This window comes from Anopheles marshallii, chromosome 3 (genome assembly GCF_943734725.1).
Source record: "Anopheles marshallii chromosome 3, idAnoMarsDA_429_01, whole genome shotgun sequence".
Taxonomy (NCBI): Eukaryota; Metazoa; Arthropoda; class Insecta; order Diptera; family Culicidae; genus Anopheles; species Anopheles marshallii.
The window spans coordinates 49,147,992-49,172,652 of record NC_071327.1 but is presented as its reverse complement, the minus strand read 5'-3'; the positions used below and the strand labels follow the sequence as shown (position 1 = coordinate 49,172,652).

The window sequence follows — 24,661 nt, the reverse complement described above, 5'->3', positions numbered from 1 at the left end:
AATGGTACATCTGACCGGGATTCGGTAATTAATTGCCATGGCTATGTTATTGCAATTCGTGGAAAGATAGAGCTCGTGGACGGTTGAGAATGGCTATGGTTTAGCACGTGCTTCTCTCGGATCTAAGTTCAATATAGAATGTTTAATATTTAAGTCCCATTATTGGTGCTGCTTGTGTGAACGGGTATCGGTTCTATCTTACTAGAAACATTCGGCACACTCTCATCAAACACTACACCGAATAATTCCTTGCAGGCATCGGCAGCAGCTGCCTTTCGAGCCAGCTTCTTCGAACGGCCTTTGCCAATAAATTGTTGACCGTCACATTTGACGCCGACACTAAATTCTCGGTTCTGCTGATCGATGTTCAAACCGAGATCTTCGAACGTAACTTGTGGACGCATGTATGCAAACAGTGCGGTGGGATGGTATTTCGCTGCGTTCGGTGGCAGATCCGCAACGGTTTTGGTTATCTTCGGAATGAGCGAAGGACCGGCCCCCTTCTCACCCGATGCCGGTGCCTGGGTGGTGAGTTTCCCGCGGGTCATCTTCAAAATCGGCACTTCGAATCCTTCCGCCTCCCATTCCGCGAATAATTTATGAAGAGCAAACGACGCTAGATGTTCCATCGGTAAATCGTCTGGTTCAATGCCATCCATTCCCTCATCCTCCATAGTTACCTCCGGAGTTACGGCGTGTTCCTGCGACTGTTGCTGCTGTTGTTTTTGTTGCGCGATCCGCTGTTGCTTCATGCGAGTCATTTGCGCCAAGATCACCTCGCGTAAAGCCTTCTCGGATACTTTCGCCTTCGCCAGGTTCTTGTTCGGTGCGGTCGCCTCATACTTTACGTTGTTGATCATTACTTCTGCTTTCATTTCTCGTCCGATCGAGTTCAGTGTAAACTCGGCCATACCGGGACCCTGGAGTTCGTGTAATGCCATGATCGCATTTTTCGGCATTAAAAACTTGCGGAACCGGCGCAGCTGGCGCACTTTCCGTTCCTTATCATGTTTCTTGCGTTCCAGCGCGTTACGTGGTTTTTTAAAGAAACCGCGCAACTTTTTCACCTCGCCCCGGCTACTGTTGCCATCTTCCTGTGTTGTATCGCTTTCCTCGCCATTACTGGACGAATCGGGTGGGCGCTGCTCCTGTCGTTGTTGTACCACGTCCATTGTTTCGCCGGGCTGGTCCGTCACCTCCGTTTTCACCGGCTCATTATCAGATTGCTGAACGTTTTCCATCGAGTTATCACCGGGTACGAAGTGGCGTTTGTATTCCGCTTCAATTTTTTGCTTTAGTTTATCACCAAACATTGATGCTGTAGTTAGGATTTCCGGTGTAAACGAATAATAGAGTCGCCGTTCATCTACTGACAGCTATTGAAAGAATATAATGATCAGGGCCAATACACACTAAACAACAGGGTACACATTTTTCATATACATTTCATATATTTTTTATAACATTTCAATGAAATATATGTTTGGAACCATTTTTCATAATCTTCATAATCTTTTTTCCATCATACATCATAATACAACATTCCCTATCGATTCAGCAACTGATCGGAAAAATCTACATTGCCACCCGAAAGTGCGCCAGTGAGTCGTACCCCAATTTTCTTAGCAATAAAATCAAAACAATTCCAGCACAGATCGTATAAAGCGCCGGATCGAATACTCTCCGCCGCAAAATGTCACTATTCTCCAACAATATCGCATAAAATCGACTGATATCAGAAATAAAAACGAACTAAGAATGAAAAACAAATGCTGCACGGAATACTACCAAATGCAGGAAACTTTGTCGAACATTTAGAACGATTTAGATTAGACGTTTTAATAACAACGAACATTAGAATGGCCACTGTTTTGCAGCATCCTGTTAAAACAGAGGAAACACGTGTGATTTGTGCACCTGGACTTCACTTAACTCACACAAATTGTAAATAAACCAACGGTGAAATAAATAAATGAGATAAGATTTCTACTTACTCTTATCATATAGCATTAAATGCAATGCGCAAAACAAAGTTTGCAACTGTTTCTAAAATTACTTTATTCATGGGAACGATAGCTAAAATACGATACATGCGGATCAATTTCCTCTACGCTCTCAGCTCTACTGAGTGGAAACTCTCCTCCAGGAAGCACCTCTGTGCTACAAAGCTGTAAATAACAAACATATATTTAAAAGGTTCTTTTTTACCTAAAAGATACGGTATACCTGTGATTCACTCCCCAACCATTATCAATATCTTCATTTTCAACAGGCATCACCTTTTCCAAATCATCGAATATAGCATACACATCCGACTGACCGGCAAACGTAATTTGCTGCAAGCGTTCTGACGGTGGACAGTACACGCTGCAAAGAAAATTGTTGAATAGAAGAAAAGAAATATCATACAGATGTAATTGTACTAGAACAAATTTTACTTACGAATCGTAAAGATTTCTCAGCTGCACAAAATGTTGTCCATAAGCTTTGCGCGATGCGCCATTATCGTTGATCGTTGCGGACCAATTAACGCACAATGTCATATGGTTGTCACGTTGGTTGACGATTTGGTTGAATTCCTCATTGCTTCCGGGTTCATAAACCCGTATGAATTTAGTTTCGTTCTTAAGCAGAAAACTGCCCACAGCATCGAGTGCTGGCAAGGTTGCCTTCGCGGCAGGTTCCGGCTCCCGGACACATATCGTCGAAAGCTTCTGGGAAACGTAATGTTGAAAGTTACCATCATAAGCTACCTCCGCCGCACGACGCTGGAGATTACAACGTAAGCTAACCGTTTCATTTGTTTTCAATCCCGCACCAGACTGTAATTTAGCATGGCCAGGTGTTTTAATATCTGGAAAATACATTTTAAAAAACATATTCTTATAATAAGCTAGTTAATGTTGCACAGTTTTTTTAACACATACAAACCACCCTGTTTTGCTGCAGCTCGTACACAGAACAGTAAAGAATTAGCTCGGTCATAATGACTTCCGTCATCAACGGATGATGCACTTGATTAAGATTTTTCACATTCACATCAATGCCCAGCTCACGTTTTGTCGGATTACTCAAGTTGCAGTTTGCGTCGACCAGTAACGAATCGTTTACGTTAAAGTTCCACGTGTGCCGTACCAGACGGTGCCTATAATCAAACGAATGATAACCTATTTAAAAATCATTCATCATGTAAACTTTTTACGTCCTTACTTCAACTTTGGATAGTCCTGCGGCATTGCGTAGTAAATCATCAATTTGACATCTTTCTGGCCCTTCGAATACGGGGCCTGCAACCACAGCGTGGTCGTTTTCGTTTCGTTCGGTGCAATAAAATTTCCATCCGACTCGCGGAACGCTCGGCATACGTACTGCTTTCGAGCTTCCCGGTCGCGTCCGACGTTTTCGTTAGCAAGGTTCTGTAACTCGCGCCGTATCGACAGCGGTATATCGGCTTCGTTCGGATTCAGCAGCACGTACCGTGGGTTATCGATGCAAACGTAGATATCGTTCAGCACACTAACGCCCGCATTCGTCATGTTCATTTTGATTGGGATGACTTCTCCGGCCAAAACTTCCGTAGGTGCACGGCTGAAGCTTACGTGTAGTGCCGGTGCTGGAGGCAAAATTTCAATCTCAAGCTTCCGATCAAACGTTAGTACTGGCGGTGAAGTTGCTAATGCCGCTTTGTTGCCCTCCTTACCACCCGCACTACCGATCCGAATCGGTTGCGCTTCGAACAGTTGCTTGCCCCAAAGTGACGGAGCATCACCAGTGCCGGTTGGCTGTACGGCTGATATTTTCCCAACAATTCCCAGTATCCGCAGCTGACCAGTGCTGCGTGGGGTTAGCTTCAGTATCAGCGTTTTCGTTTCATGCTCACCGAACGTAACCAGCGCCACAAAACTGGATGCCACCACATTTTCGATTTCGGATCGCTCCTCCAAACTGACGTCGCCCAGAAAGAGGGGCCGATTGGAGAAAATTTCGCCCGACTCCTTGCGGAACTCCCACAATAGATTAATGTTTTCAAACAGCACCGACGGTTTGATCGTATTTTCCAGGATGAACGCTACTTCGATCGGTTCCCCGTGCACCGAACGGGGATTTTCTGTGGCTGGTGATTCCAACGAAAAGAGAGATTTCGATGGTCGAAATACCATCACGGGACGTTCGGCTGCACTCTGCACCAGCATTTCCTCCATTTTATTCCACACGTGTTCATCCGACGGAGCAGACTGACGAAGAAAATAGCTTAAATGTAATTAAAGTGTGTAAAAAAAAAATAAACCAGTGTCATCTTACCATAATGCTTATGTTTGTTGCCGCAATGTGCAACGGATTCGAAACCGGCGGTGGCGACGTTACCAGCACCTTCGTCAACTGCTGTACAATCTTTGGCAGAGCAATCGAAGGAATGTCATTGGCGCCACCCTCGCCACCCTTGGCATGGAGCGCCTTTTTCGTACTGAGATACTCACGCAGAAACAATGTTTGCTGGGTGGCCGTCTGCATGCTGGAAGGGCGCAACAGATGAGCTAAGCAGCTGCTCGCTTCGTCCAGCTTCTTCAGGTTCGAGGCCTGCCGACCGATCGTGTATTGTATGTGATCCTCGGCTAAACTCCATCCTCGGTTTTCGAACACTTGGTACGCCTGTTTGTACGTACGAAACGAATGTTTCCGCTGGCCAACCTTCGAAAAACGATGGCCAGCCAACACGCAGTGCAACGCATACTTGCGATACTGGGGAGGATTTGCTAGCAGGAAGCAATAGGACGCTTGCTCCAGCAGTAATGCCGATCTGAGGTCGGAATCTTCGCTCGTCATACGAATAAGCTGTTTGGCTGCTTCATTGTACAGCTTAGCCGCTCGCAAACACTCCATCGATAATAGGGTCGCACGGGTAGCGAATTGAGGCAACTTGCAACTGTTCAAGTAAGTCAGAATCGCTTCCTCCATGTAATCGTACGTCTTACGACTGGCTGTGCCCTGCATATGGGCGGCCAGGGCTGCCATCTCAAGTGCGCCCGCATAATATTGCCACGCAGAGTCGGCGTTAAAGTCACGCTTCGCCTGATGATACGCTTGGAATGCAAGCGAATAGTGACTGAACATGAAATACAGATCGCCCAGCTTACGTGTCTGCAGTTCAGCCGATTCATTTGTATATACGACCGCATTTTGGTTCGTGTTCACGCCCGGTTTGTTCGTAACGAACCACCGTTTCGTGGCACTGAGCAGCGATCGACTTACACCCTTTTTGTTGGATATCTGTAAGTAAAATACAACAAAAGTTGAGAACATCTCAAGTCTCCGTTTTTTTCTCAGCTAACACCTACGGAATCATTCAGCACGCCCACCAACCGTTCTACGTACGGAATTAAAGCACGTACAGTGAAATCCTGTACGAAATGTTTCAAATTGTCCAAATCACTCGCCGTAAGGAACGATCCATGTGCCACCTCAATGTCACTCTCAATGGGCCATACGTTCGGGTTAATCGTCTGCAACGACAAGCTATCTATGCTCGACGTGAGGCTCGATGTTTCCTGTATCTCGATACCCGTTTCCTGTACCGGGCTCAACGGGTGGGCTATCACCTCGCCCACCACTATTCCGGAAGGGGGTGTTTCAGAAGATGCACTACTGCCACTGCTACTAATGCCACCATGCACTAGCAGATTGGATGACTGCACCACCGTCGTGGGCATTCCCATCACCGAGCCCATATCCTGAGGGGTTTTAGGCGCACTGTCGATATCACTTGCCGTTGCCGGTTCTGACCGTTGATGTTTCTTCAAATACCGCAACCAAGGATCGGGACAATCGGACGGTGGACCACCGTGGGAGTTAATTTGCAACAAGAAACACTTATGCTCACCGTACGTTGATTTTAAACCATCGAAAGCTTGTTGCGCTCTGGAAGGAAGGTAAAGTATCATCAAAACTAAACATGGCTTCGATCAACTGTTGACCATACTTTCCAATATCACCAGAGCATCCATCATGCAGCATAACGTAGCAGTTAAGCGCATCGTTGGCAAACCATTTGGGCAGCTGGGGCAGTGTAACATTTTGCATCTTTTGAATTTTTTTCGTCAACTGACTGGCAGTCTCGATTGGATTCTGATCGATGCTTGATACCACTATCAACGAACACAGCAAGTGGCGCGTAAATTCATGATCCGCCGGAAATTGAACGGTCAGAAACGTCTCTCGCCACTGCTCGAACCACGGTTCGGCAGCGGGAATGTCCACGAAGCTACCATCGTCAAGCTTGGTCGCTTTCATCTTATCACCGCCAATTGCCGTAGTGACTGCTTCGTTAAGCATTTTCTTCGCAATAATGGTCTGCGGTGGGCGCCAATTCACGTCCACCACATTGATCCGCAGTCCCTTTATCGATACACTCGTTCCGGCAATGTCCCGAAAATGCGCTGTGGGAAATACCAAAAACAAACAACCAGATTAATTTTCCACTAGAAGAACAATTTTGGGGAACGTTCGGTTCCCACCATCGGAGGACAGCTTCAGGAACGGTTGCAACATTTCCACGAACGAAAGATTGTTCTTTTGGCACAACTCTTCCGCCTGTTGTGAAACGATGGCTCCCACCATGGGGGAAAATATGTTCTGTATGACCTCCCTGGAGGAGTAATTTTGTCCCGTTAGATGAATCATTTTTGCGGGTTTCTACTTTAACTGCACTATCACATCTAATTACGATTTATAACTCTAAATATTTATAGTTTTATTCAAGTTTAGCTGATACGCCTATCGATTTCTTCTCTACGCATAAGCAAACACTACGACAACTTGACAGATGACGACTGCAAACGACAGCTGATTCAGTACAGCTGTAAAAACACAAGTTCGCACCGGTAATGTATTGTTTCCTTTGCAATACGCATAATTTGCCACATGAATGGTATTGTACACAGTTACTTTGTTTTAAATGTTTGCCTCCTCCATGTTTTTAGTTACAACGTTGAAGAATCCATAATGTTTCCAATAAAAAGTACCATATACATTAGAGCGCTATCAACTGATCCACCGTACGAACAGGAGGTGAAATACGCTGAACGGCAAATTATGTTTAATTTCAAATAATACGTTGCAAGGTCTCATAATGATGTAAAAGTAATGATTCTAAATTCTAGTTCTTTATTTCCTGTTTCTAAATATCCGCATTTTGCACGTGGAGTGCTAGAAAACGACACGCATTTGCCGGATACGCATCTACAACGAAAAAAAGTTTTATCCGATCATCAACAAACGATGACAGTTACCGTGACAGGTGACACAGTAAATATTTACTTTTTCATTGTCCGCACGGTTAGCGGCAGGTTTCCATTCTAGGCCGACCATACCAGTGCTGTGTTGTACGAGCAGAGATCATGCCAGAGAAGATTATCATAGTGACTGGATTCGGTCCTTTCGTGGGTCACGAAGAACGTAACGCTAGCTGGGAGGCGGTGAATCTTTTACCCGAAGTGTTCCTCTTTCGCAAAGACACATACCAGATACGCAAATATAAGATACCCGTGACGTACGAGGAGGTGGAGCGTATCGTGCCACTCATTTGGAACCAACAACCAGATGTAAGCTAATCCCTGTTACGTTCCCCTTTGATTGCTTCGATTTGAAAAACAATAGTGTAAAGTTGATCATCTTTCTTCAGTTGGTAGTGCACGTTGGCGTTCATGGAAGGATCAGTACCATCAACCTGGAACATTGTTCGTACACATCCGGATACTGCAAACCAGATTTCGCTCAACGTTGTTTGCCTTGCGATAAGATAACACTCAGCGGAAAGCATGCGACAGACGAAGGATGTGTGATGCTGAAAACGAATCTGAACATTGAACGAATCGCTAAAGAATTAAATCTTGAGACGAATGTGGAATGCTGTTGCTCAACAAATGTTGGAAAGTAATATTTGATGCATGTAATTTGTGAGACCACGATATAATGTTTGAGTTTAAAATCTGTCTATTTCAGCTACCTGTGTGGGTACATCTATCTCAAATCGCTAGATGTAAATCCTGATAGAACGCTATTCATACATGTGCCGAAAATAGATGAACCATACTCCTCGGAGCAAACGATGGCGGCAATCTACAATGTGATCGGGAAATGCATGGAACAGCTCTCAACCGAACGGAAGCTCTCCTGAACGCAGCTAACGTAGCTAAGATTGACGTTGAAAACCAATATTAACCTCAAAGGAAGATAATTAATATTTGTTGTGTTAACAAATGTACCATTCATTGGTTATGAAGTGTACTGAGCAAACGAACGTCTACGCTACGTCTACGCTTAAAGCCTACGTGAATTTATTAGGCTGTGCTAATATGCTTTGTTTAGAATTTCTGTTTTAAAATGTAAACTAACTGAAGCTTATAGATGTTGTTATATAGAGGGACAATCTTGATTACACACTGAAAATTAATAAAAACTGTGATTTTCATGCAAATTTGCTGAACGAATTCATCGAACGTGAATACATTACGTTAACTGCGTGTTAACGTAGGACAGAGGCATTTATTCCATTCATAAACATTCTAAACCCATTTTTCTGGCACTGGAGCTCATTATATTAGACTTTGCGCTCAAATGCAAGCTGGAAAACCTAAAATATTATATTACTTTTTCCGTGCCTCAGCGAAAGCTTACTTGACCGATAATTTGAACATTTTGGTCACGCAACTATCACAAATTCTTCCAAGATGCCACACTGAGACAGGGTTGTTACGACATCCACACTGCCCACACTTTTGGCCAGGAAAAGAATCCAAATTGAATGTAATCCGATCCAAACCGCCGGGATCAGTTGTTCCGTTACGATCATCATTGTTCCAATACCAGACATACGACATGGTTCGTGTTCCAATCAGGCTCAAGACGGGTAATAAAGAAGATTTGATGTGGAAGAGAAAAAAACCTTAGTTGAGTGAGAACTTTTAACCAAAACACATATTACATTGTTGCGCGACCGCTTAAAATGATGCGTAAAGTGAATTCTCTCCTCTGATCATTAATTTACAAGCAAATCAGGTATGGTGCGTCCCGTATACAGTCTTTTCCCGAGTTACGCGACACTCGAGTTGCGCGAATCCCAAAATTTTGACAATTCGTGTAATTTTGTATGTGGAATTGAAGTTTGTATTTGTCAAATTTCAAAATTTTCCCAAAAATACGTTACATTTTGATGTTAAAATCATTAATTTTGGTAAAAATGTCCTGCAATTATCGAAATAATCGTAAAAATATCAATTAATAACGTATTTCGTATCGTGGCAAGCAGAAATCGCTAACTGAATACTTAATATAAACCATATTATAAAGGGAATTCGAGTTTCGTGTATTTCTCTGGTACGCATTATTCGCGTAACTCGGGAAAATACTGTAATATTAACGTGGCCCGCAAACTACGGTGAGTTTTTAAGAGAATTTAGAAAGAATTCACCCAACCCTTTCTTCATCAAATAATTAGTTTTAATATATTCGAGGAGGGATTCGCATAGCCGAAACCATTCCCAACAAGCAATCGGGGTGAATTTCGAGTGAATTTTGAGCTCTGGTCCGTCAGCGGCCCGATGGAAGTCATTATATGGCGAGATCCTGAGGGGTCTCATTCATGCACACAGTGGGCCTTCCCCAACAAATTTATTAAAATTTATTTTTTAATTTTTTTTATTATTTAATTATTTTTATTTTTCAATAATAAATATTAGTTTACAATTTTTCTTATTTTAAGGTTACTTTTACAATCATTACGTAGTATAATTAATTTTAATAGAGATGTTGTTAATAATTATTAATAAATAAACTTAATAACAATGTCAATTGTAAAAATTATTTGCTTCTGTCGATAGTTTGCAATTTGAAATTACGTTCTTTAAATGATACTTAGTAAGATTAGTGGATAATTGCAAATATTGTATGTAACATTTACACAATATATGTAATATTGTATGTACAATATTTCTATCATTAGATAACCTAAATTTTCGCACTAAAGGTTTGGAAGCCGTGTTGAATGGTAGCTTCAAAGATCCTCGATGATCGGAATATTAACTAGAGCACCGAGTAGTTGATTCCGTCAATATGATGGATGACGGCATGAAAATTGTCCCAACACTCGTAATCGCTGCGCACTCGGTCGTACCACAAGTGGATCGGTTGGCTTTCCATATAGGCTGTCGTACTAGTACTTCAATGCAATTGGTGTCACACAAAATCACCTACAATAAACGAAAAATAAAATGGAGTGAAGAAAGTGCTTGTACAATCTCGAATAGCATAAATCAGAAGAGGTAAATGGTTACTTTTATTTACATTACCTGTTTTGGGTAGAGTTGTAAATTCAAAAAGAAAAAAAAAGACCCGCGTTGCTTGAGTCATCTTTTCTGACGCATGTCGTTAGAATCATCAACGTTTCAATGCAACCACAACAGCTGTTGTCGTATCGTGTACATCTACACTGAAATGAAAACAATAAAGAAAACATACGCATGCTTATCATCTTTAGCAAACACTTTTGGCACGTTAAATGAAACATATTACAAGCTTGAAGGTAACGATCGATACCATATCGGTCGATTACGTATGAAACGCGATCATTGCTATGTATCTGCCGGATGAGCGTGTTCGCTGTAATTGAAATTAATAGTTAATATTAATATGGTGGGTTGATGGGTTTTTTAACAACGCACGACTCTACCAGTGCTAATATTATTATCTCGCCTACCTGGTCATATCAGGCTGCTTTTTTCAACCTGTAGCGGATGTTACAGCAAGCGTATAGGAAGCGTACAAAGTTTCGCATCCAGCAAACAGATCTTTCCATTTCCTGTCTCGTCCATTTTGCACCCTTTCTCTATTCATTCTTTCCGGCTATTCTACGCTTATTCGTTATTCCTGTCCTGTACCACCAATCGGGCACCCAGCAGCAAGGCCGAATCTGGCATACAATAATACGGAAACCACAGAAACTTTACTAGACAGCTAAAACAGAATTTCCACAAGGACTGTCTAGATAGCAACGCAATCCTCGCTGCGCTTAGTCAACGGGTACAAATCCTAACCCTCCTACGCCTACACTCTCTATCCGTCTTCCGCTAACGCTTAAACTACCCGAGACCAACGCGTTAGTCCGGTATATATGCGAGCAAAATTCAGCTAAAACTTAATTTCCACATGGACTGTCCAGATAGCAACGCAATCCTCGCTGCGCTTAGTCAACGGGTACAAATCCTAACCCTCCTACGCCTACACTCTCTATCCTTCTTCCGTTAACGCTTAAGCTACCCGAGACCAACGCGTTAGTCCGGTATATATGCGAGCAAAATTCAGCTAAAACAGAATTTCCACATGGACTGTCTAGATAGCAACGCAATCCTCGCTGCGCTTAGTCAACGGGTACAAATCCTAACCCTCCTACGCCTACACTCTCTATCCTTCTTCCGTTAACGCTTAAGCTACCCGAGACCAACGCGTTAGTCCGGTATATATACGAGCAAAATTCAGCCAACAACAAAATCTATCTTCAAACTCCAACGTGTACGCCTCGTGTCCGTGAGAAAAGGATTATTAAAAAAAAGTTGTAGCAACAGAGCTTCATGCTTGGTTTAAAACATTTCCTTAAAGTGTTTTGTAGCTATTGGATGTGTACGCTGCTAAAAAGTGATCGTGAATATCATTTTTATTTATGTTGTATAGTGCTCCTGTAAGTAGAAGTGAGGGAAGCATTATATGCTATGTTACATGATCTTGCTGGATTTATGAATTACCTGTTTTATAAACTGTATTTCAAGCTGCATCATGTCCGCGCCAAAGAAAGATAACCGAATGAAGGAGCCAGCTTCATTAGGAGATTCTTTTTCATTACTTCCTCCTTCGATGTCATCGAATGCAAATATAACGCGAATGCTGGAATATAAGGTACGGTATTAGAAATATGAAACATGACGGATTAAATTAACTACAACTAAAATTTTCTTCATACCAGCAATTCATATCTGCCAATGTCACTGTCTGTGTTGATCCTCCGACCCCTGTGCCAACGGTGGTACATTTGCCATTGCAATCTAATGCTAATCTGCTACAGCACGTTGGTGGGAAACGTGTACACGCTGGGAGCTCTATTCCGATGTTACAACGCAAGCCATTGAAAACCATCCAACAAGGATTGATCCAGGATAGCGCCAGCGCCAACCAAAGGATTGAATGAAATACCACAGCAGCAACGGAAGCCGACAAGTGAGCGTGGAGTGGCCAATAGTTTGGCACATCAAGACCCTGCCACGGATGTTTTATTTCACTCCGACGATGCGAGCAGTAGTGCAACATCACCGGTGCGTAAGTCGTGCAAGACAAACAATCAGTTTCAGCCAGGGTTGCAGCAAGTTCCTTTAGCGAATCGTTCTACACCATCTACAGCATTGTTGTTAAGCTCATGTGATACCGCGAGTAGGATTCCAGTGCCGCTACGGAAGCCGTCTAGTGAGCCGAGTGCAAACAATTTGGCGAGCCCGCTTGAGTACCTCACCCTAACAGAGGGAGAAAAGATTATATTGAGAGAAGTGTTGATAATCAAGCGTCAGATATCAATGATTTCACATTTTTTTTTTTTCACATTTTTTCAAACATTTTATTTTTATTTATTAATCCATTATGACGAAACTTGCCTTTTATGATTATGGTTTCCTATTAAAATAATATAATCAAACAAATCATTAATAAAACCACAACAAATAATTTTCCATAAACATAAACTATTGCTTTTATTATCTTAAAGTGTGTAACAGTGGGATGAATAACATTAGATTAGAGCTTCTCGTATCTATAGCAACTAATTTGCATTTTATATCTTCAATGGTAAATTCAGAAACTGTTGGTGAATGTGTAAGCCTCATAAATGTTTTTCATCCATGGCGAGGAGTAAAACGTGTATGATTCTAATATTTCACAGAAATGTTGCCCATAAATCTTGATGGTATTCGATCCTTCTATGCAACTGCAATATTGCACTATGAAATTATCTTTCGTTAGAAACCACGCGTCTTTATCATTTGCTCGCAAAACAAAATCGGAACTTACAAATAAAATGTCATCATTAACATTATGTTTAATTGCTGGGAACTTCTTTGGTTCCGTGGTGTTGGAAGCTGCGTCTAAATAGTTTAACTCTAATATTCTGTTCACGGTTTGTGGTAAGCTTTTATAACCGTGTCGAGGTAGACTTTTTAAAACTTGCAGCTTATTTTCAAATGGATATGATGAAAAGGTGTTCAAAGGACCAAAGTGGCAAACATCATCATACATATGTACCAAATTATGAACATTGCTCGACATGTAGGATTCACCATAAATCGAAGCAAACTCTCTGACGAATTGCGTCAGCATGCAACCTGCTTGCTGCCAATATTCATTATAATAATTAGAAGAAAATAATGTAATTGCACAATAATAAAGCATGAAATGCTCATACTCTCGAGGTGAAATATAACGTTTTAAAACTATGGGGCTAGCATATCGCAAAAAGTTCGCAAACTCACTAGCTTTCCAGTGCTTCACATATTCTATCCGGCGCAGCTTTCGATGACATTCAGAAGGGAGTTTTATCTGTAGTATAACGTTGGATATTTCTTTACACGTTTCCTTCGACCATTTGGTACCGTTGGGTCTACGTTTGCCGGTTTTCCATATGATAAGCAGCTTGCGTGTTACTCCTAAATCGCTTATGTGCAGTTGATCAGAAACAGGAACTTGTTTGATCAAATCAAATTCGGGTATATCAAAAAGAGGCGTCCGTTCTTTGTGGTGAGCACCGTAGAGATAATTTCTGAAGATTTCATCCGTTCGGGCAACCGCATCGACTGACGTAAAATACACCACCCGAAAGCCATGGTGATATTCTCCTAAGACTGTACATTTATGACAACCACTTTTGGCATTATAGTTTGCAGTGCCTGAAAGAGAAAAGAGAAATCCATGCAAAACAAATTAATAAAGCATATTCATACATCATTTACCATTCGTTATTATTTTACCTTTGATAAATGCACGGGCTGGAGAGTCCGCAATAAAAGCACGCACGCGTATTTGGATTAGTTTGTCAGCAATGATGATTCCATTTTCCATTAAGTCCTTCAGTTCTGTGACAAACGGACGTAAATACTCTTCTGTAGAAAGTGGCTTGGTTGATCCGCAGAAAATGGCTACAATCATGCAGGGTATGTTCGGTTCTTCTTGTATATTGATCAGAATGGGCCAAAACTGTGTTAGGCCGCTATTATGCAGCGGAAGACCATCGATGGACACGTTAAGAGAGAACGATGTCGTTTTTGGTTGAACACGTCTTTAAATTAACAAATTTTTAAACATATAAAAACATTTGCATAAGTAAAAGGTAATGTAGTTAAATACTCGAACAGAAATTATTCAACTCACCCAAAATATTGCAGTAAACATGTCGCGATTCCGTGGTACCAATACTCGCCTCCCGCTATACGCACTATTTGCTGAGTACCAGGTTGGGTTTGTAGTAGAGTTTGTGCATCCTTTGGAAATTTAAACTGCGTTTTCTTGCGTAGTATCTCTAACAACCCATTCAGCGCTTCGTGAGTTTGATGTGTGCTCAATGCCCAACATCTGATGCATTCTTGAATTTCAACTCCGTCCCACTTAGAAGCAGGCACAGTTGACGGGTAACTTTCCACAAAATTTTCGTTTTCACTTTCGTCACTATCGTCTTCAATGGTTACCCAATGCTGCACATCATCGTCTTCAGAATCGTAATCTGAAACATCTTCATTCGCTAGTTCCGCCGAACTGTCAACTTCCGGTTCGTCATCTCTTTTTTAGCCATTTTCGTCATTCGTATCTCTGAAGCAGAAGATGAGTCGTTTACACCTGGAAAATTATAATATTAACAAAGTTTAGTATATAAAGTCTTATTGACTGTAACCTATCAATATAAACATAATTGTACTCACTTTCGTTCAATAAACCAATGGCCATGGACTCCTGAATGCTGCTAGCATTTACTGCATTGCTTATCTCCGACGTGCTTCTTAGATCCGCTCTGCTGCTAATGCCGAACAGCTCGCGTTCTAAGATAGCATCGTTAGTAGCGGCAATTTTATACACTGATCCGGTTTTACGGAACTTTCTGGCCGACATATTAACAACCACTTTGCAAAATAATACCACTCGTGGAAATAGCACAGTCAAGTAAAAGTAATTACAATATCACGAACCACAGACAGAAATCGAGACTATTACAAAACACTTTATGAACTTTACTGCACAGATGCGAATCGCCAAATGAAGAATGCTCCAAAAATATTCCTTTATATAGCGTGCAGATTGCAGAACGAACAGTTCAAGCGCCAAAAAACTACCTGAATTATCTCTCTAAAAAACTGCCACCTCTACTCAACTACCCGTTGATGGTCTAAACTTATTCCATAGTGAGTAAGAGAAAGCATCATCAGTCCGATAATTGAATGCTGGAATACCAACCATCGAGATCCAGTACCCTTAGTCGGAGACTTTGTAAAGCTTGATAGAAACTGGTACCAGTACTGTACCTGTTCGTACCAGTAGCAACTGGTACAGAATGGTTGGATACAATGCAACAAACTGAATGAATGAATAATTCGGTAAAGTGTTACAAAACTAATAATGAATAATAAACATATCATCCTATGTTTATTTTTAACTGACCGCAATCAGCAACCTCATTACTGTTCATACCTCTTCTCTTCTACCCGTGGAGATTTTTTGTGCTTTACATTGCACCCAAATGAGACTGAGGCAGTACCGCCATAGCCCATTTAGTTTCTTTGTTTACGTTCAATTTCTTTTAACACATTATCATAATTTTAAGGGTAGAGATAAGCAAATTAACATTAAACGACAATAATTCCAATCCTAAGATACATCCTTACGATAAACCAATGACATATTCTTAACTGATGTATATTGAAGAGTTATTGATATGATATGAGAAACCACGCAACTTGAAAATCAATAAGCAGTAAAATTGTATACATATTATGAACAGATCAACCAAGGAACTTTTGTGTTCACTTACTAACGATTGAAAAATATAGTATTCACTTACCAAAGCATATGGTGCGTCGTCATTGGGCAAGCCACAGACTTGAACCAGCAAGCAAGTTCCCTGTCTTGAATCATATTGTGCCACGTATTGTCGATTTTACGGTTGTGGCCTTGGTAGGTTACCAGAAGAATCTGCAATACTTTATTTTGGCGATACCATACTGGAACCTAAAAAGGGAACAATAGTTAACAATAGAGTAAACATGTTATTAATTCTAATGCCACGTAATCTTACATGAATGTGAATCCTATTAACACAATCATTACCTTCGTCAATGGACGTACCGTAACATTAACCCGTATGGTAAAAAAAAGATGGCTTCGGTGTCCATTATATGTTTTTCTATGCCATATCCGATCACATGATTCACAGTGCCGAAACTTGCTTGTTCCAACCATTTAATTGGACTGAACCTGAATCATTCTTCACATAATTTAACTCCATAAAACAATAAACCATCGATCTTCACTGCTGCAGTTGCAGCATGGTAGCATGGCATGGCATCAGAACTGAGCTGCTTTCGTTGTAGGTGGTTTCGTTACACCTAAAAGAACAATCACAAGAAAAGAAAACAATGTTCAGCCGTTAGATGTAATAATTAGTCAATTGAACTACAATTTCACCTTAGCAATCAAAAGAGGAACATCCGGAAACATACATTGTTTTGGTTGATCGTCGCTGGACGCTGATACTGCTCCGTATGTTATCCGGACTGTTCCAGATAGTAGATACTGCTCCATATATTAACCGGACAGTACAAGGAGGATAATTCGTAACGTAGGCAGCCACATAGTCATACTTACGTAAATTCTTCGGCCGGCAAGGCTAAAATGCGCAAAACACGGGACAAATCGACTAACAGGATCCATACATACCTGCAGTTAAAACTAAATACAAGGCACTAATCCGATTGGAAACAGATTCTTGCAATGCACACTAGATAGATAATCATACTATAATTCTTTCCACTAAAATAAACAGCATAAACTACACTTTTTAACAAAAATACCACAACGAAACGATACGATGCTGAAGCGTCGCAAAAACCAAAACAAACAACATGGTTGACAGCTTAGACGATCAGCGATGACGAAGAAGGAGAATGAAAAAAACGATGAGAGCTAGGGCAAACGTTCATTCCGGGCGCAGTTTTGCCCAACACCTTCACTCGTCGCATGCTGTTCCACAGTCCGCATACCACCTCCCCATGCAGCGCCCAGACCTTATCGGGCTGAGAACCCAAAAGTTCACTCGGAATGACTTCGAATGCCGGTTGGGATTCCATCCGTAGCATTTTCAACACTAGGTCCCATTTAACAAATTTTAAGATTCAGTACAGCAGTATTAGATGAAGCGAGAGACGATGAGAAACTTTGGCAATACGAATGGAATAGAGCGAGAGGACATCACAATTGTGTCATTCCGCCGATAAACTGCTCCGGCTATTGTTGTTTTCTTTACGTCGAAGGAATAGTCAATAGTGTCAATAGTTGCTTGCGAACAAATAAGCCCGAATAGAGAAAATCTTCAGGATGCCATACGCTAGCATAATGCAAGATGTGGGTCGAAAGCAGCGAAAGGAAGATGAAGAGGTCGATGCTGCATGGAGGTTTGGATTTAGGCTCCTGTGCTCGACGGCACTGTATCCGCTCGAGTTTTCCAAAACGCTCATTCAGGTACGTAGTCGTGCGATGGTGGGCTTAATCCGCAACAAAGGCCTTATATTTATCGTCTTGTGTCTTATCACTTCCTTTAGCTCGGTTATGAACCGATCGCACCCCGTCCCGGACGAACGCTGTTCGGAGCGAAACGTTTGATGCTACCAAATATTTTCCAGTACGGTAAGTTCAGATAAAAGCCTATCCTAAACCTAACCTAAAAAAGCTATCGGCCAAAAAGTACACGTTTATGCGATTAAATAATTTCCATCCTACCTGTCCACACTAGCTGCGTACATTAAGAGCGTCGACGGGTTCACTGGTTGTTTCCGAGGCCTGACCCCAAGGCTTCTGGGTAATGTGTTGGCCTCATATTACAGTGAAAAACTTTCCCTGATACTGATAGGCCCAGCACCCACCCGTTTAGATGATCCCGCATTTGACTGGTTCCATGCAACTTATGAAGATTTTGAGGAGTACATTGAAGACAAGGATGGTGTTGTTAAAACCCTACCGGGCGGTATGCTACGGAAAACTGTTGCGCACTTATGCGGTGTAGTAATTTCCCACCCATTCCATGTGATTTCCATCCGCATGATGGCGCAGTTCATTGGCCGTGAACAAGTGTACAATGGGCTGTTTGGTTCGATCAAGGAAATCTGGAGACACGAAGGCATCGCCGGGTTTTTTTCAGGGATAATTCCTCGCTTGTTGATGGATTTCTGGTGCATGACCATGACAAGTGGAATTACTTATCTGTTCGCCAAGTACATAGGGGCCAACAAAACGGTTTGCGGGCACGTAAACACTATCGCGCACTTTTACCTCACAAGTGTGTTTTATCCGTACCATGTCGTGTCTACCTGTATGGCCGTCCAAGGGTCCAGGTAAATGATGTTTGAATCACTATGCAGTAGTATCGTGCGGAAACTGAATTTTATTTACCTTTCGAATTTTAGGTTAAAAGCCGGTACTCCACCGATGATGGATCATTACATCAACTGGAGCGATTGTTACACACGGTTGGCTTTGCAACAGCAGCATAAGCGTGGATCATCATTCTTTTTCCGGTAAGAATGTAAGGGAGCACTGTTGCAACTACTGTACTCTTGAAAATATGAATCTATGCAAAGCAATGTTTTCATATTTTATATTCGGAGGCATGTCACCTGAATTCATCCTTTAATTTTCCTTCATATCATATTGTTTCAATTACTAACGTTTCCGTTTCCTTTATTTTTCGCAGAACTGTTGCTAGAGCTTCTTCCAAGGCGAATGATGCATTCGCTCCATATCCGGAACTGAAGTAAATTACATGGTGGAGGTTTTTTATAGTTTGTTTGATTATTTTTATAGCTGTTCCAAATTGCATTGCATTTCCTTTGTTCTTCTTATATCTTAGAGTCAAAGTTGAGCACCTTCAAATTTGTAATATTATTCTGCACGTAATAGTAAACCTTGTTTCATTGTCTGAAGATACATTTAATTAAATATTTTACTATATATTGCAAAAGAGTAAAATTTTAAGTGTTTTAATTTTTTTCAATTTCTATAGTGAGAAAAACTGTTGTTTAAATTTAGCTTTCGTTTTTTTTTTATTGTGGATGTACAATCGATCATATTTTTGATCAAGCAAAAAAAACCTGCGTGATGTTTCAATTCGGAAAAAAGTTACAGTTTTAAGGTGCCCCTCACTGACCTGGATATACTGTAGCTGTTTTGTTTCTTTCGAGCATTTCATTGTATTTATTGTATGGATAGGAAAATATGAACTCTTCACGATGACGCACGTTCGCATTAATAAACTTAGCGCAACAGCAGCCAGTGAAATGCGATAATTTCGTAGAGGGAAACAAACTTGCACATCGTGCTAAGCATTAAAAAACGTAAAATACCTCCTCGAACAACCAGTAGCCAGTCAGAATATAAGTATGAACCAAAAACAGTAGTGTTGTAAAAGAATGCATACATTTTGTGTTTAGTATGATTTAAAAATGCCTTACAATCGATGACACAGTTTAGTGGACATTCGGATTACAACCCTCCTTACAAAATAAGAGCCACGAAATGGCAATGAATTGTCAACGCCATAAAATAATACTAACGCATGGTAAAATGTCGTACCGAAGCTAACAGGAGAACAACAAAGCCAACAGCAAAATGGGACCAAACTTGGGGTGCTCCGGCTCCGCTACTCTGGCAGTAGAATCGATCGCAGTTGCCCCCAGTAAACCTTTGGTACTGTCGCTTAACGTCCGACCAGTTGCACAGTCCCACGCTGCACCAGTCGAGAATGATAGGCTTCTCGTTGAGGAAAAATATCACCTTTTCCGGTTCTCTCTGTTCGGCGCACCTGTGTCAGAAACGAAAGAGGTATATTTTAAAGAAATACTTAGGCTTACCACACAGTAGAAGCGACTCAAGCTTTCACTTTTGTGCACTTACTGGTACTTCACTGCAGCTATATTAGCCGCAAACGGGATGTCACTCGACGTGTATTTGCGATTGCGCATAAACGGAAAATTGTCCGCCCGTAGCGGTGTAGAATCACGCTTTGCACCCAGCGCCGCCAGGAAGAGTTGAATTTGTGTGTCATGCGTAAAGTACGCCACCACTGATGGATCATCGCGGGATGATAGTTGACGTAGCATATCGGCCATCGCATGACACGCAAGATCCTGGCTGCGGCTGTACCCGTAGCTGTTACGATAAAAATACGCAAGATCTTCCTTGTACTCGAGCACCCGCACCTGATCCTCGGTGAAAGCAGTACAGAACGGACTGGGACGTGCAATTCGCCATGCCTGCTCATATCGGCAAGCGTCCCACATCACTTCGACCTGCTCCACACTCAAATTGTGCCGGAAGCCGAGCCGCTGCGAAATGTCTGACACCGTCCCGGCGAATAGGCCGGAACGTATGAACTTGTTCACTTCTGAATTTTCATCACGCGTGTCTCGGTTTTTATTCTCTCCATAATCTGGACAGGAATCGTAGGGTTTGAGCAGCAGGTCCGGATCCGTTGCTGGCATCGATTTCACTCGCTGCGCTTCCTCACGTCCAAACAGTCCTTCGGCGAACGCTTTGAAACTTGCCTCGGTGCGCTGGGTTGCCGTGTGGCGGAACTGGAGAACAAAAAAGGGGAAAGTAAATTAGTGAACAAAATCTCAGCCAAAATATCAGATTAGACACCTACCGTAAACTTGGATGGTTGATACCCGCTACCAAACACCTGCCAATATTTCTCCTTGGTGCGCACCGCAAGATACTTCAAATCTTCCCAGCCCTGTTCGGTTAGGTGTGAATCGTACTGCACGGTTATGTTCGGATCCCAGTGCCAATTTCGCAACATCTCCAAATCCTCATCACACATGCGTCCATTCACAGGGGGACTGTTCCGCGTAAAGTAATTGTCCATGATGGAGTCTTGCAGCTACCGGTAAGGAACTATCACATTTTAAGATTCTTTATTTTATTGTCGTAGCCACACTAGCACTTACCAGCTTCAGCTGCTTGGGCATTTCGATGATATCGTTCTTACCCGGTAGTCTTGTACCATGGCGACTTAGTAACCAAAATTTCACCGGCATGCAATCTACGAAGAGTGATAACGAAGAAAGGACACTATTACATGTGGTGATCTACCCATCGGGAACTACCAAATGAAACCTACTTGGCACAATATGCTGCCGATCGGTATCCGGTGCGCGGATCAGCTCGTACACGGTTTTGGTAGCAAAATGCTTCACTTGTTTGCGCTCGGTATCATCGTTGTAGCAATACGACTCACAGCACGTGTTACGTTGCGCTGTGATGAGCTGCACGAGACAGTGCAACAACAGGATCGCTTGCAATACTCGTGGTATCATTTTTGGAATGCTTATGGAAGAGAAAAAAATAATGGAATCGGAAAATTTTTGGATGTTTTGGCTATTCGGATCGTTTTTAATTCGCCGAATAGATAGTAGACTCAGCTTGCCATGCATCACGGTGGCAATATCTTATCGAACGTGAAAAACACGAGATCGACACGGTACCGAAAACAATAACCTCCACATGGCGCATACATTGGCAATTCATCCTACTTCGTTCACAAGACACATCGTTTGATACGCTTGATAAGAATGATAAATCTCCCTATTTGCGTGCTTTTGTTAAACTCACCCATTAATTCTTGTTTCTCTTCTACTTCTATTGTACTATACGGTTCAGCTTAGTTGTTATTTTCTGTATGATGTTATTTTCTAGTTTTTTTATCCTGATTCAGTTGACCGATCCGATAAAGCCAGCTCAGTGGAAAATGAGCAAATAGGAAACGGAACTAAACTGCCGAATTACGAATATAAGAAGGTATTTACGACCTGCCGATGTTCGACGAGTTGGAATTGATAGCGGTGGACAATTTGACTGCAAGGGATATGACATATAAGGTGAGCGGCAATAGAAGAGGATTGGATATAGAAGCGGCGTGCGTTCAGATAGTCCAGAGCAAGTAGCCGATAGCTGGATTCATACCGAGGCAGAGGGGTAGATGCTCCGATAGATTTGCTTAGAGCAAAGTTGGTGAACGATCATTGCACCCACTCAATACGATCGATATGAGTCTTCGCTGAGGACGATCAGACCACTGAATACAATATTCCAAAATCGATCTGACCAGCAAGCAGTACAAGATTTTCAAGCAACTTGTACCAGAAAAGTCACGAGCAATGCGTCTCAACAATCGCCCAAGGACTTCCAAACTTCGCTAACCACGGAGTCAATTTGAGGAATTAAGGTAAAAGCGTTGTCTAATCAGATTCCCAAATCTTTAACGAGTGTAACACGATTGACAGGCTGAAGGTCGAGGACGCAGGGATGGGCAATGGGAGTTAATAATGTATTACTTCGATGCAACTAATACAGCTTCCACTCATACCGAAAGATCAAATCGTTTTCAGCATTACTATTTTCGATGAGTTTAAAAGGGCTTTAGTTGAGAGGTCAGGAAACATTAATGTTCTATTGAAGACGGGCGGCAAGCGAGGGAGAAAATGTTATGGATAAATTTTCCTCTGCTTGTTCACTTCAGACCAGTTGGCAGTAGAGATACCCTAGCGTGAAACATATCTTTAAATTTAATGATCATTGTTATTGACTTTTGATCGCAAATGATTTGAAAGAATTCAATAGGACGATCACTCAACTATAGATCGTTTCTACTCTAGATAGGAATTTATGTCTACATGAATGTGATCTTTCTATGAGATCGTAAGAGGAGTTTTAGCAATATATAGGTTCCGCAGACGCACAATTTGGCTTACAGGAGATCTTAACTACCGAGTTACATCTTTCCCTTATTAACGCCTGGTTGGAAAAAGGCAATAAAGATGCACCAAATTATGTTGAGTTTAAGGAGCAATATCATGACTAAATTTACTCTGTTTGTTAGATAGTATGTAATGTGAACGGGGAAATTCTCTCTCCAATAACGTTCAAGTGAAACCATTCATAAACATTAGAAACAATTGACCACCTAGGAAAACTATTATAACTATTCTGAATTATGGTCGTTATTTGTCCAGGGATAAAACCATCATTTTATATTCATTCGGAGTTCTACAAAAGCTACTAATAGTTCTTCATAAGTGTTCAGAAATTATCTCTAAAAATAGTAACAATTATTAGTAAATGATGAAAATTGAACACAAATGTATCGACCCAGCAAGAAATTTAGTTTAGAAACGAATACATGTTGAAAGCAATTCGAATTGGACCATTGAAGCAAACTGACTCAACTATATTGCCATTTAAAGAACAGTTGTTGAATTCCCGATCACACCCGGCACTGAAACGAAGTCCAATAATGGACAACCCCTGTAACTCTTCAAGCGGAACATTTATCGGTCAGAAGTTTGTTGAACCGCAAAATTAATCCACTCATTAAAAAACGACCCATTGACCCCACCTCAAATCCCCATCACTACACACAGTTGGTATGAAACGATTCTTGAGCGTGATCATTCGGCAGGCGACAAATGTGTCTACGTAGTTTGCACCAATTATGAGATCCAATTGGAACCAACCACTATTCCAGGGTCTTGTGCTCGTTATCAACCAGATCAATATTTATCTCTCTATACCTGCGTGTGAATAATAACGCAAACATGTTTTAGCATCTACCTTACGAACGGTTTCGTGTTGAAGCAAACATTTATTGTGTGTTATAAAAATATTGTACATGATTAAACACTAACTGCACTGTATTGTTTGTGTGCGGTTTTACCGGTCTGTCTCGGTAATTCAAACATATATCAGCATATGTTTGAAAAGAAAAAGATCCCCACGACAAGTTCATTACATCATGCATGACAATTTTGCCACTCATTAGCATACGCAGCATCAATGTTGTTCTGCGTGCAAAGTTATGATCGAACAAATATATTTTCTAATCCAAAATAGCTTTTATATCACCAAAACAAAACCCTACGCGTGGTTTTAAAAAAATGTATTTTGTTTTCATGTCGCGATCATCTTTTCTGACCTTGATCGCCTTCTACGCACACACCTGCCACCAGCAGATTTACGGCATAGCTAATGATCGGTACACACGGGGTTGTGTACTGTTGAAGATAGCGTCGATGACATAATGCTTGTCGTAAAGCGCATATATGATCATACAGTGGTGATGCTGATGATCGTGTAAGCGAGCGTACGTAAACGATCACAATCGAAGTCACATCATCCACAGGTAATGTTAGCGATCATTGTGTTCATCATCATCATTGAAGGGAGTGGCTGGGTTGGCCAAAAGCATAAGAAGCGTTCCTAGCTTCTTATACTCCACCAGATACCACCAGACGACACCACGCCGACACCAGTAACATTCCGC

At 41.6% G+C, this 24,661-nt stretch overlaps 6 protein-coding genes across 6 annotated transcripts; 2 read left to right on the top strand and 4 right to left on the bottom strand.

Annotated features, from left to right (window-relative positions):
• Positions 1-149: 149 nt before the first annotated feature.
• On the bottom strand, positions 150-1,313 carry LOC128712762 (uncharacterized). Its single transcript, XM_053807636.1, has one exon. It carries the CDS (start codon positions 1,311-1,313, stop codon positions 150-152), a length of 1,164 nt encoding a protein of 387 aa, XP_053663611.1.
• Positions 1,314-2,107: 794 nt separating this feature from the next.
• On the bottom strand, positions 2,108-6,678 carry LOC128713451 (trafficking protein particle complex subunit 8). Its single transcript, XM_053808311.1, has 9 exons — positions 6,513-6,678; positions 5,978-6,434; positions 5,337-5,916; positions 4,303-5,268; positions 3,211-4,235; positions 2,928-3,145; positions 2,443-2,854; positions 2,227-2,367; positions 2,108-2,168 (listed from the first exon to the last, which is right to left on the bottom strand). Exons 1-9 carry the CDS (start codon positions 6,676-6,678, stop codon positions 2,108-2,110), a joined length of 4,026 nt encoding a protein of 1,341 aa, XP_053664286.1.
• Positions 6,679-7,394: 716 nt separating this feature from the next.
• LOC128712761 (pyroglutamyl-peptidase 1) lies at positions 7,395-8,173 on the top strand. Its single transcript, XM_053807635.1, has 3 exons — positions 7,395-7,598; positions 7,679-7,929; positions 7,999-8,173. Exons 1-3 carry the CDS (start codon positions 7,395-7,397, stop codon positions 8,171-8,173), a joined length of 630 nt encoding a protein of 209 aa, XP_053663610.1.
• Positions 8,174-11,708: 3,535 nt separating this feature from the next.
• On the bottom strand, positions 11,709-15,186 carry LOC128712760 (uncharacterized). Its single transcript, XM_053807634.1, has 6 exons — positions 15,000-15,186; positions 14,455-14,842; positions 14,055-14,362; positions 13,895-13,973; positions 11,793-11,931; positions 11,709-11,726 (listed from the first exon to the last, which is right to left on the bottom strand). The coding sequence occupies exons 1-6, from the start codon at positions 15,184-15,186 to the stop codon at positions 11,709-11,711; spliced, it is 1,119 nt and encodes a 372-aa protein (XP_053663609.1).
• A 2,478-nt stretch (positions 15,187-17,664) lies between these two features.
• Positions 17,665-19,100, top strand: LOC128712759 (mitochondrial carrier homolog 2). The gene is made up of 5 exons (XM_053807633.1): positions 17,665-17,808; positions 17,889-17,973; positions 18,080-18,677; positions 18,750-18,860; positions 19,037-19,100. Exons 1-5 carry the CDS (start codon positions 17,665-17,667, stop codon positions 19,098-19,100), a joined length of 1,002 nt encoding a protein of 333 aa, XP_053663608.1.
• A 790-nt stretch (positions 19,101-19,890) lies between these two features.
• Positions 19,891-21,659, bottom strand: LOC128715436 (multiple inositol polyphosphate phosphatase 1). The gene is made up of 5 exons (XM_053810334.1): positions 21,464-21,659; positions 21,291-21,385; positions 20,987-21,223; positions 20,236-20,915; positions 19,891-20,143 (listed from the first exon to the last, which is right to left on the bottom strand). Exons 1-5 carry the CDS (start codon positions 21,657-21,659, stop codon positions 19,891-19,893), a joined length of 1,461 nt encoding a protein of 486 aa, XP_053666309.1.
• Positions 21,660-24,661: the final 3,002 nt, after the last annotated feature.

Bases quoted from the DNA above. Each gene is read 5' to 3' on its own strand.
- LOC128713451 (XM_053808311.1), bottom strand. From the start codon at position 6,678: ATGATTCATCTAACGGGACAAAATTACTCCTCCAGGGAGGTCATACAG. The intron at 6,435-6,512 runs GTGGGAACCGAA...TATTTCCCACAG, and splicing joins CCTGAAGCTGTCCTCCGATG to CGCATTTTCGGGACATTGCC. The intron at 2,169-2,226 runs GTATACCGTATC...TGTTATTTACAG, and splicing joins GGTTGGGGAGTGAATCACAG to CTTTGTAGCACAGAGGTGCT.
- LOC128715436 (XM_053810334.1), bottom strand. From the start codon at position 21,659: ATGATACCACGAGTATTGCAAGCGATCCTGTTGTTGCACTGTCTCGTG. The intron at 21,386-21,463 runs GTAGGTTTCATT...CACTCTTCGTAG, and splicing joins TCGGCAGCATATTGTGCCAA to ATTGCATGCCGGTGAAATTT. The intron at 20,916-20,986 runs GTAGGTGTCTAA...TTTGTTCTCCAG, and splicing joins ATCAACCATCCAAGTTTACG to TTCCGCCACACGGCAACCCA.
- LOC128712761 (XM_053807635.1), top strand. From the start codon at position 7,395: ATGCCAGAGAAGATTATCATAGTGACTGGATTCGGTCCTTTCGTGGGT. The intron at 7,599-7,678 runs GTAAGCTAATCC...ATCTTTCTTCAG, and splicing joins TTTGGAACCAACAACCAGAT to TTGGTAGTGCACGTTGGCGT. The intron at 7,930-7,998 runs GTAATATTTGAT...TGTCTATTTCAG, and splicing joins TGCTCAACAAATGTTGGAAA to CTACCTGTGTGGGTACATCT.
- LOC128712762 (XM_053807636.1), bottom strand. From the start codon at position 1,313: ATGTTTGGTGATAAACTAAAGCAAAAAATTGAAGCGGAATACAAACGC.
- LOC128712760 (XM_053807634.1), bottom strand. From the start codon at position 15,186: ATGTCGGCCAGAAAGTTCCGTAAAACCGGATCAGTGTATAAAATTGCC. The intron at 14,843-14,999 runs GTGAGTACAATT...ACGAACCGGAAG, and splicing joins CATTGGTTTATTGAACGAAA to TTGACAGTTCGGCGGAACTA. The intron at 13,974-14,054 runs GTAAAATAATAA...TTTCTCTTTCAG, and splicing joins AGCCCGTGCATTTATCAAAG to GCACTGCAAACTATAATGCC.
- LOC128712759 (XM_053807633.1), top strand. From the start codon at position 17,665: ATGCCATACGCTAGCATAATGCAAGATGTGGGTCGAAAGCAGCGAAAG. The intron at 17,809-17,888 runs GTACGTAGTCGT...CACTTCCTTTAG, and splicing joins TTTCCAAAACGCTCATTCAG to CTCGGTTATGAACCGATCGC. The intron at 17,974-18,079 runs GTAAGTTCAGAT...TGTCCACACTAG, and splicing joins ACCAAATATTTTCCAGTACG to CTGCGTACATTAAGAGCGTC.